At 44.0% G+C, this 11,969-nt stretch overlaps 1 protein-coding gene across 1 annotated transcript in view; it reads right to left on the bottom strand.

Moving 5' to 3' along the window:
* Positions 1-2,328: 2,328 nt before the first annotated feature.
* The window catches only part of PPP1R14C (protein phosphatase 1 regulatory inhibitor subunit 14C), an 86,220-nt gene continuing 76,579 nt past the window's right edge, over positions 2,329-11,969 (bottom strand). The window contains exon 4 of the mRNA XM_040965355.1: positions 2,329-2,403. Within this exon, the coding sequence (XP_040821289.1) occupies positions 2,329-2,403 (75 nt within the window). The remainder of the gene's footprint in view (positions 2,404-11,969) is intronic.

The raw sequence follows: 11,969 nt of genomic DNA, 5'->3' as shown, positions 1-11,969 counted from the left end.
GATAGGTCCAAGCTTGCTCTCTGGAAACAGTACCCTGCCAGAGAGGCTGCTCCAGACCAAGGCAACAGGTTGTCGTCAACTTAGGAGGAGGAAATACACAGAATGTTCCAGAAACTGCAAGGAATTCAGTGGGACTGGACATTAGCATAAGACCAACAGGTGAGACAGCTGGAATTTAAACAGGGGTTACACTATTATGGTCATTGGGTAGAGGAGATACCAGAGAGGGGCAAGACTGGACATGAAGGAGTCGATACTTCCAAGCTGCCAACAATGAAGTTTAACCAGGGACAGTTTTGATAGGTGTTAGCCCTAGACAAATTTGGTGAGTTGGGGGCCTCTTGGGGAAGGACTAGGAGTCATGGAAGAGGTCCAACTTCTGGGTCTGGGGTCACTCAAGGGGATCAGTGAAGCCAGGCCCAGAGCAAGAGATGGAGCAGAACAAGGCTATGAACATGGGGCAGTAGCAGGGCTCACAGGCCTTCAGAGAAGTTCATTCTTGCTTTGTCACAAGACTGTAACTTAGGCTCGTCACACCAAATAGAAATCCTAACATTTCTGTGTTTTTCTGGTCACGCACTTTGATAACAATGGGAAGCTCTGATGCATTTTATGGGATGTTATTAGATGGGAAAAGGAAGTGATAATTTAAAGAAAGGAGCACAGTGTGGTGTGTGCTGGAAGGGAAGCAAAGCAGGGTTCAGCTTGAGAATCTGGCCCAGAGGCTCTGTGCTGTCTGCCTCATCTCTGGAGCCTGCCAGGATTAGGTACCTGAAATTACCTGAAATAAAAATCCAGGTATGGGTGCCGCATGCCCTCGTTGGTGAAGAACTGACAACACAGCATTACCCCATGTGTGAGGCACATGTGCAAACTGATCTGTAAGCAGCTCCATTTATTTGAGTAAGTAGCTTGTAAATAAATCATTGGTAAACATTACAAAATTAAATACATTTTCAAAAGCTTGCCAGTATACGGAAAATTCACAAACATAGTTCTTGTAAAAAATAAAATATGTTCAGAGCACCCTTGATAGAAATTGCCTGACCTCTGTCTTCTGACAGGGGCTGCCTAGGGATGACTCCCAGCCCGTAGGGATTCCAGGGGGAGATAGGAGGGGCCTCCTGCAGGAACCCTTTCTTCACTGCCATTTGACCCCACTCATATCCAGTGTGAATTAACTCTGAGCTGGGCTCAGAACACAGGGACGGGAGTGCAGAGTTCCAGGCCAGAACACCTCCATAGCTCCCACCATAAGACAATGAGAGAAGCCGGAAAACCAAGCTCCATGCTTCCAGACCAGATAACACTGCCGTGTCATTCACTTGTCATCTTGACCCTTGTCTAGTGCTGTTCTCATTGTAGTCCAGTGCCAGCCAGGCACTGAAGGGACCAGATTATTTCTATGGAGGAACACGCTCCCTTTGCTAACCTCCTTTCCACCTGCTTTGATGGAGACAGAACGATAGCCAGTGTTTCACTGAAAGCAGAGAATTCACTGCTGCCCTATGCTGTTCCACTCGAATGGGCATTTCTCTAGAAATCCAGTTAGTTCTTCAAATGAAGGGTTCACAAAACTTGAAAAGATCACAAACGGGGCAAGAAAGCACACGACCTGGCAAAGCATCCCACACTGTGAAATACTACAAAGTCCATAAATTAAGCCCTTCACCCACTCAACATGGTTGTAGTGTAGCGTGTTAGAATAACGGAGACACCGAATTCTTTCGCTTTGGTGCAGAAAGTGAACGTCAGAGGCCAGCAGCACTGACATGAAGAACTGCCCGGTGGCCTCTTGGAAACCAATGTGCTGTGACCTCCCACTAAGGGAAGACAACAAGTTTATTCCGTCATTGCGAAATAAAGCTCACATCCGCATTTTAACTTACTGGTGTGTAGCTATGTACAAGTATGAGAAATCCAATGTGTGAGTCAAACATACAACTTAAGAAAAAGGGGATTACCAAACTAGCGGTAAGAAAAAACATCTTCTCTGTAAAGTCCTCACATCTGAGTTCTTGCAGAAAACACCATCTGGCCCAGCCCACATTTGAAGGTCCACCTGCTTTGACAATCCTTGGCTGGGCCACAGGTCAGAGTCATGATATCTTGGCTATTGAAATATTACACTATCCAAAACCTTTAAAAACAACAGCAAAGAAAAACAGAACGCTCTTGCATATATGTCTAGAAGATTCCCCCACACACCAAAAACATAAACAAACACAGCTTGTTCAGAAGGACAACTATTCTTTAACAAAAGTCTTCATGGAGTCTACATCCCAGGACCCTGTCTTTGTCTCCAGAGAACTCCGCTCGGCTCCGGAATCATATGCTCTTCTTCTGTGGGGGACTCAGTTTCCTCATGCCTCTTATCCGAGACAGCAGCTCTTTGATAAATTCCTAAAATAGAGCAGAAAAAGTTAAAATGAGAGATCATGCTATTAAAATGTGTGTTTAAAAAGCTGCGTAAAGTAATTAATGCCAACGGTGCAGGAGTTTCACTGGCCAATCGGGTTGGATGTTTTCACCAGGAACTGTTTCAACAAGCAAAGCCTGCTGTGGTCTCCAGGAGCTTGCAGAGAGTCACTGGTGCGGATGACACCAAAGGTCTCCACACTTTTTAACTGCAGATCACAGGTGCAGCAAGGACATGTCTCATGTTCAAATTCAATACCTACACACATGGGCAAACATGCATACACCCCCCTGAAATTAAGATTTTTTTAAAACAATACTAATGACATGGATTTTTTCTGATCTCTTCTGACTCTTACCCTACTTATTAACCATCATTGGAGGAGACACATTATAATGATTTCATGACCTGTGAATGACCAGAACCCAAAGACTGAAAGTGATCTAGAATGGTTTTTACCGAACAGCAACAAGAATCTGTCCTTGTTGCTTCGTGTTTGAAAATGCATTGCTGCCAAATAAGTCACCTCTTTTGATTTGATATTTGTCAAAGACAAGGCTGATAGCTGGCCTGGTGTCCTGATGTGGCAACAGTGGAGGAGAGATCTGTGCCCAACAGGGACCACCTGAGAGCAAATCCACTAGGGAATCACCGCGTCTGTCACGGCGATCTGCAAAGCCACCCTTAGCCCATCCCTTTGTTCTAATCCCTGCTCTCCATAAGAGCTGCCAGACCAGATGAGCCCTATGCAACTATGCTGCTTTAAAACACAGCAGCTTTAAAATACCATATTTTCATGATAATTTTTAAATAATCTTTTTTGTTGCAATAGAAGTCCACATGCTTTTATTTTCTAGAAAGGTTGGAAAAATACAAACCAGGAGCAGTGTGTTCTTCAGAATTAATTACTATTAACATTTTATTCTATAGGCATTGTTTTTACTTAATTAAGGCCATACTGTAAAAACATATTCTTTCTTCCCCCACATAGTGTTATGCCAGAAGCTTTTTCCCACAACATTAAACAGCCTTCCTAAAAATGAATGCGGATGGTTGCACGTTCTTGTATTATATGGGTGTTGCACATTCTGCTTAACTCCCCATCCCTGGATCTCTGTAGGGTTCCTGCCTGGCTTTCCAGTACTACACACAATGATGCTGTAACTAGCATTTCCAGCCACAGGTTGCATTATTCACTTTACCAAGCTGGCCCACAAGTAGATCAAAGGACACACACGTTGTAATCATCACCACTTCCAAATTCAGACAGAATGAAATGCAAGTAAAATAGAAGCCAGACCTTATTTTAATGTTCCGAACACTATCTAACTCATCTAAAGAACTTCCTTGGGCGCAAACAGTATTATATCTCCGCACCTATATTCAACGTTCACCTAAAAAAGTTAAATGTATTTTGTTGTGTCTCCTTTGCTATGTGGTATGACTAGCGTTCTGAACACCAGGTCGGTTTATATTAAAATTCAAACTTCCTTAAAAATGAATGTGAATGGTTTTCAGCTTTACTACTTTCAGGATCTGTTATCCAACTGATGACTGTATGGCATTTCAGCAGTTGGGTGTGAATTCTTTCCCCTTTCTCTAGAAGCAGAAGCGATCATCACAAATTCTGAAATTTATTTTATTAACTCTGTTGATTTTTCCACACTATTTTAATGATATTTTCTACAAAGTAAATGCTAAAATCACATAAAGCATAATGTGTCCTAAACTACATGGCACATTATATCCTAAGCCATAACTAACTTGATCATTTAAATGGAATGAATGTCTTTCTAATGATCATGAAAGCTTAGTATATGCATCAATCTCTTAGAGAAGCAGATATCTGCGCATCAGTTAAGACAGTGCTCGACAACTGATGAGGGCCAATGTGTTGGCTCAATAAGCTAATCTTCCATCTTGCAGTGTCAGTATCCCAGATGAGTACCAGTTCTAGACCTAGCTCTTTCACTTCTGGCTCAGCTCCTTGCTTGTGGTCTAGGAAAGCAGCAGAGAAAACCCAAGTCCTCGGAACTATGCGCCCATGGGAGAGCCCTGGAAGAAGCTCCTGGTTCCTGGTTTGAGATGAGCTCAGCTCTGGCTGCAGTGAACCAGCAAATGAGAGATTCTCTTTGTTTTTCCTTCTTTGTGTAAATCTGCATTTCAAATAATAAATAAATACATAAATATCTTTTAAAAAAGATGGTATTTGAGACATCCACATTCCCATATACTAATGCTTGAGTTTAAGTTGTCATTTAAAATGTATGCCTCTAATGTGGACTAACGTCCTTGACATGGGAGTGAGTTAATGGTCCTGATTGGGCTACTACAGAAGTGAGGTCGGCCTCTCTCACTTTGGACGATTTTGTGCGCTCACTTCCCCTCTGTGATGTAAGGACACAACGTGGAGACCCTCACCAGATGCAGGCACACTGCTGTGGGCTTTGCAGCCTCCAGCATCAGAAGCAATACATTTCCACTCTTTACAGGAGACCCAGTCTGAGTCTCAGGTCACGTCTTTTTACAGCAGCACCAAAAAGGCTAGGGCCATCAAAACAAATTGAAATCAAGAACACGCAGCTTTGACTGCACTTAAAAAGTAAGTGTGGCTCATCTCCCTACAACTGCCACTCACCTCCCCCAGCTATGCGCCAGAGTTGGACAGTGAAGGCAGAGGAGGAGTGTGTTACTTGACCTTCAGGAGCCATCACAGGCCCTGCAAACCCTTATCCTTTGGGCATGTCAGCTGGCCAGGTCAGCAGCAGAGGCTGCACTCTGCTGAGAACACCACACGAGCCACCATCTGTCCCACCCGGTTGAGGGCCCAGTCCCTTCAGCCTCCCCCTTACCACAGCCCCTGTTTGGCCCTTCTCCGCAGTCTATACAGAGCTGGGGAATCAATAGCCACATCAGGACCATGTCATGTGTCTTCTTCCCAAGACAGCGATTTCATACAATGAGCCTATTTGTTCTTCATTGTCCCAGGGGTATTTCCCATAGAACAAACACACCACAGCATCAACAAATACAAGCACATCCCACATCTTACTCTTACTCCCCCTGACTCTCTGGAGCCTTTGAACATTGCTGGTATCACCTTGCAGATGAATTCTTTATCAATTATCCTCCTTTCAAATAATCGAGAATTATCCTTACTAAACACCATTCTAAATGACCATGAGACCCTACTTCAATCCTCAGTTCTGGGAACGATGGAATTGGACAATGTTCTGCATTCGCCTTCGTCTTCATGAATTCACCAGGGGACCACTCTGTCCCACATGTGCACATTTCTGTCTTGCCTGGCTTGGTGCCAGGCTCGTGTAGACACTGCGTGTCTATCAGCTCACACTGGGTAACTTCTCTGGAACAGACTCTGACAAGTTCATGGACTGCCTCACTTAACCAAGGACACGTATCTTGCAAAACAGGACCCTGAGGACTTGGAGGCTCATCTGACATCACATCTGAGGTTACTATAAAGGTTTAAGGAGTCCGGAACTACCACCCTGGGGCGGAGGATTCCTTTTTCTGTACCAAGCTAGGATGAGAAGGCTTTTTTTCTTTCTCTAATTAAGTAACCTAGTTAGGTGACTTTTAGCCTAACTGTAAACTAAATTAAAATAACTTAAAGTGAATATGATAAATATAGCAATATTTTTAGTTTTTAAGTATGTGAGAAAGGATAACAGACGATGCAAAGCATTAAGTTCTACAAGGAGATTCTAGAAATTATTCTCTGAGTGTGACCTTCTCCGTTAGCTCTGTCCATACTCTCTTCCCAAGAACAGACAGTAGCCGGCAGTAGGTCCCATACACAGGGAAACTTGGTACTCAGCAGAAATGTATGCCAGCTTAGTGGGGTAAGGAAGGACTGACCACCCACCGAATGGTCCTAGGACAATTTGGCAAAAATTAAAATCACATCCCTACTTCCTACCATGTACAAAATTTTATCGAAGGAAGTCGGAATAACTTGGTCTGAAAAATAAAAACCTTTAAAACAAAAGACAAGAAATCTATATTTAAGACACTGAAGTATTAACACAATTATATTTTTTAAAAAGATTCACTTGAAAATCAGAGTTACAGAGATCTTCTATCCACTGGTTCACTTGCTAAATGGCCACAGCAGCAGGGCTGCTGCAGGAGCCTAGAATCCATGTGGATCTCTGACATGTCTGACAGGGGGTCACACAGCTGGGACATCATCTGCTGTTTTCCCAGGGTCAGAGGTCGAGCAGCCAGGACTCAAACTGGCACATCTATTGTGGTGTCGCCATTGCAGGCAGTGACTGAACCTGCTGTATCAGCCCTGTGAAAGATTTCTTAACAAGATTGGTTTACAAGCACAATTTAAAAAAAAATAAAAAGGCACTCATAAATCTGACCTCCAAATTTTAAACTTCTGGGTACAAAAGACAGCACAAGTAAAAACAAGCTCCAGAGTTTGGGGAAATAAATTTACAACTCACAAAAAGATCAGAAGCTGGCCAGCCAGAATAAATTCTTGAAAAGCAACAACAAAAAGACTAACAACACAAAAGAAAAGTGGATAATGACTTACAAAGGGAAACTCCCACATAATGAAACACGAGCCGCCAAATTAATGGGAGGTAGGGAAGAGTACTCAGCCTCGTGAAGACAGGAAAACGTGATGGGCATCAGCAAACTGAAAAAATCCCAACAGTACTGAATGTGTAGGAGTACTGAGGTTAAAAGGGAATTCTCATTATGCAAGTGGTGTAAATACTGAAGAACAGCCGTTGGCATGCAGGGTAAGCGGCTGCTTGCTGCAACATATCACACACTAGAGTGCTTGTTCCAATTCCAGCTTCTGGTGCAGCTTTCTGCTGCTGTGCCTAGGACTACAGGAGATGACAACTCGAGTGATGTGGCTCCTGCACCCACACAGAAGACCTGGATGGAGATCCTGATGCTCAGCTTCCATGTGGCCCAATCCTGGGTGTTATGGCCATCTGAAGAGTAAACCAGCAGATGGAAGATTTCTCTCTTTCTTTCTTTCTGTCTCTCCTTCTGTCTGATACTAATAAATAACACATTAAGAATACTTTAAAAATTAAAAACTTGACTTCTTATTATATTTCTCTTGTACACAAGTTCAATAAAAATCATTTAATGACACCATTATTCATAAAAATGAAAAACTCAACAGTCTATGTAGCAACAGAACAGATAAATACTATGACATAGAGGATGCTACACAGTTAAAAGATGGATAAACGGAAGCCACCTGTATCAACAAGCAAAAATTTCCAACACTAACGTTGGGCAAAGTAAGCAAGCCAGAAAGGAAAACTGGTGAAGTATTACCAGCACAGTTAGAAAGTCTACAGAGTGGGTGGCATGCTACAGGGCTGCTTGGTCAGCTTCGGCTTCTGAGAGATCTTAACAGACAAGAAGGGTCCAGTCACAGTTTGCAAAAATTGTATGAGTGGATCAACTGTATGAAGAAAAGGCACAAAGAAGGGGCGTTAGAATCTTTGCATGTCCGCAAAGTGAGGAAAAAGCTGTAGCCAGTGTTTCAAGGGACCCAAGCAACTTCAAAGGTTCCAGGAGGATCGCGCACAGGGAAGCAGCCATATGTGGTCAGGGAGGAAGAGCACTGTTTGGGTAAGGGTGGAGCCTGGAACATCTCTCTCTCTCTCTCTCTCTCTCTCTCTCTTTCACACACACACACACACACACAAGAGATAAAAAACAAAAATTCATGGAATGAAAAGCAACATTTATAGGGGTCTGAGAAAAATGACATTATAGCTTATGCAGCAACTGATTTGCAGGGTATTTTGAAGAAAGAGACAAAGAAGGAAAGGAAAGCGAAAGAGAGGAAAGAAAAAAGGGGAGAGAAGGAGAGTGGGAAGAAACGAGGGAGGGAGAGAGAGGGAGAAGGGGAAGGAGGGAGAAGGACAGGTGTGGTTTCAGGGGGTCTGGTAGCAGTGGTGAAGACACAAGGTCCTGAGTCGCTCTGCCTCGGGCTGTGCACGGCTATCGCCACCTCCACTGTATGCTCATGCTCATGCCAGAGGCAGCAGACGGACACGCATTCCGTTATTATCTCCCCAGCTGGGTGTCCAGCAGCTTTCCCCAGTCATTCAGGGTAATTAATGTGTCACACTCATTGATGATAATGTGCTGCTGAAAGCAAGGGGGGCCTATTGGCAAACAGGAGGAAAAGGCATTGCCGGATCGCTGCATATCATGGCATCATACAAAATCAAACTGCACTTCAGACAAGCTTTCAGGCATTCTGAGCCATTTTAACGATAAATAACATAAATACATGTTGTACAGTAGCCCTTCAATGAGACCTATTTCCCGATAATAGGACTTTTAAAAGAAACACTTAAAACTACCACTAGGCAAATGGCTTCACCAGCCACAGTAATTGTGTAAGTCAGGCAAGTTCCCAGTAGAGTTATTAATGTTCAGGTTGCTTTTCCAAACACTACCATGCATCCTTGCGCCAAGCGGAGGATGGGAGCAGAGAGAAGCAGCAGGTGAAGGCTGGCATCCAAGCAGGTTACACAACTCTCCCACACCTCTTCCCTCCCTAGGACCAGGTGTGGGCTCAAATTTGCATATTCATAGAACATACTTGCATATTCACAGAAGCCATCTGCCCCTGTCCTAGGTCTCATTGTGAACTTAGACCTGACTGTCCATCTTGGGTGACAGACTTGAAGTAGCTGTCTGACAGATCTTCCATAAAGCCTGGCTTGCACAGACAGGTGGGAACCAGGTCAGATGTGAATGGGATGGAGTTGAGTTAATTGAAGAACATGGGCTAGTAGGATGAGTATCTCTGAAAGACTGCACTGATACCCAAAACAACTGTGCCAAAGGGTAAATTCATTGACTGAAAAGCTAGTGAGCATTTCAAGTTCACATTCATCAGCTTGGTGCTCCAGGTCACCCATGATGCCAGACAGACACGGCCTCTGAATCATAGTCAGGCAGCATCAATGAATAGCTCTGTGGGTGTCTGCAGCCCAGCTACCCTGGGATTTGCTCTCCAATGTCAAGGACTAAGCCCCGTCCATTATCATCACTGTCTATCACTGGGTGAGGAGCTAGTGTTGACCTTTAGAGAGGCTCCCTTGCCAATGGGCTCACCCTAACTGAAACCGTTGTCATGATCTGCAGAAGCTAATGACTTGCTCAGGATTTGTGGCTGTTGTTCACTTCAATGACTTTTGTTGAATAATATCCTACTTAAATGCAAGTAAATGGGAGTTTTTCCTTCTTTAACTCAGAACTGCTGACACCATGTTGTCCACTTACTTTCTTGACCATCTACCTTTTTCAGGTTCTTTCAGGAGTAGATGCAGCACGTGTGACTGAGCCCCAAAATAAACTCTGGATACCACCTTGGCCACTGGTTGGCACATGCCACTACACCCCATTGTTGAACATGTTAGGGCCGAGCATTTCATGACAGGAGACATGCCAGGTTCCATGTCTGGACCTGTCCGGTACCCCACACCAGGCATCTCTGCCTGTAGTTAACTTTGAAATGCTGCCTCTCCGTGGAATGAACCATAACTGTGGGTGTTACTGATTTCAGTGGTTTCTGAGTCCTTCTAAGAAATGTATCAAACATAAGGGTGGTCAGGGACCCCGAACTTGCAACTTGTGTCAGAAGTAAAGGCAGTCTTGTGGTTTCCTAACCTGGCAAAGGCCAGGAAATCAATATAGATTTATGTGCCAAAACAGCGAGTTTCAGGCAAGCTTCCATAACATTTTCTCCATAAGGACACTCTTAATCAGCTTTAAAAACATGGCAGAATAGAGCACTTGTATACTTCGAACAATTCAGGAAGAATCAGTGTAGATAGAACAGAGGATCTAGACTCAAGCACAGACCCCTATGCAAGCCCCAGCCCACACCTGCTCTTTCACCTCGGGCAAAAGAAACGTCTGGAGGATGAATAATTCTGAAAGCACCAGCACCTGACATTCTGGGATTGATGTGGGATCCAGAGAGGAAGTGGAAGCAGCCTGACCCGGGGCCTTGGCCCTGTGACCATGGGACAAGCATTGATATGTCTCTCAGTGCAGGGAGGTGCTGGGTCCTGGAGCAAGCTGAGCCATGGTCAGCACTGCCTCCTCAGAAGGGAGCAGAGCTGGAAGCCCCCACCCCTCACCTGTCAATCAGAATGTCTACTCTCCCATAATGCATCCAGGACCTACATGCAGAGGACATAAAAGGACCAGAAGTTGGGAGGGTGGTGTATTTTCACCTGCTCCTTGTGTCATGCCCCTAGGCCTGTTTTCTCTTTATAATAAACCTTGCTTCTTCTGATGCACATCATCGCATCCCTATCTGCAAAGCTTTCATATTTCAGGTACCACTTTGGTTTCCCTTTCCTCCCCAGCTCTCTGGGAATTCTCTGGCCCACTCAGTTGGGTTCTTTGTGGACAGCGGCTGACTCACGCACGTAAATGTACGTTCCCTTACTGTCAAACAAACTGCTCTTGTTCACAAATAATACCAATCTCCACTTGGTGTTTCTTTGCAGAGACAAGTGAATGTTTTGGCCAGTCGATGAAGTTACATGTTGTTGATTTATAAATCCCAATCCTTTAATATTTATGTACTCAATCACTCCATCATATCATAATTGGGCTTTTATAGCCGATGACTACAACCACCTGAATGTAGTTATTATATTCTGGTCTTTTCTTGGATACTTCCAATTCTCTCTTGAGTCAGAAAATATGTCCTAAAAGTGACAGCTTTCAAGAGGTACCTTTTCAAATCACTCATCTCACATGCGCACTCACACTCCCAGCCTATGACTGCAGTCTTTTTAAAAGGGAGATCCATGAGAAGCCGGATGAAAAGGGTCTGGCCCAAGAAAGGAGTTCCCCTGCCTGGAAACACTCACACCCACCGAACTGAGTTGGGTGGCTGTCTCCTCCAGCAGGTGCAGATTGCCTGAACCCACAGTGTTAAGCAATAGGTGTTGAGCTTGCCAAACGTCTGAATAAGCTGACAGCTTGCCATTTTTCTCCTTTTGTACTTTATTTCGAGATTCTTTGAGCACTTCAATCTCAACCAAAGTGAAGTATGGCCTTAAAAAAAGGCTGTTTTAATAAGTGTCATAGAACTTCAGTGCTATGGATTTGTAAGCTTAGTTATAAGCACACACAGATGTTCACTAAGCATTGCTAAGCGAATGAATCAAGAGAATGTGGTAAAATACCATGCTGTGTCTCTTCCAGTCACACACAGTTTTCCTGCATCAAAAACACTCGGATTCTATTGTCTCTCTACATAATAAGCTCAACGAAGAAAGGCTGTGAGGCTGCCCATGTATATACATAAAATAAAAAATAATTTTTAAAGGAAGGATAAAATGTGTGTGAGAGAGACAGGGATAATTAGCCCAGCAGCCTATGTCCGATACAGCCTGAGTTTGACACCTGCCTCTACTCTTAACTCTAGCTTTTTGCTAATGCAGACCCTGTCAGGCAGCGGATATAACTGAGTATCCCTTCCACCCAAATGGAAGACCTGGAC

The sequence above is a fragment of the Ochotona curzoniae genome, unplaced genomic scaffold, assembly GCF_017591425.1.
Source record: "Ochotona curzoniae isolate NIBS_2020 unplaced genomic scaffold, NIBS_Ocur_1.0 scaffold_3890, whole genome shotgun sequence".
Lineage (NCBI taxonomy): Eukaryota > Metazoa > Chordata > Mammalia > Lagomorpha > Ochotonidae > Ochotona > Ochotona curzoniae.
This window is presented reverse-complemented; position numbering and strand designations above follow the sequence as displayed.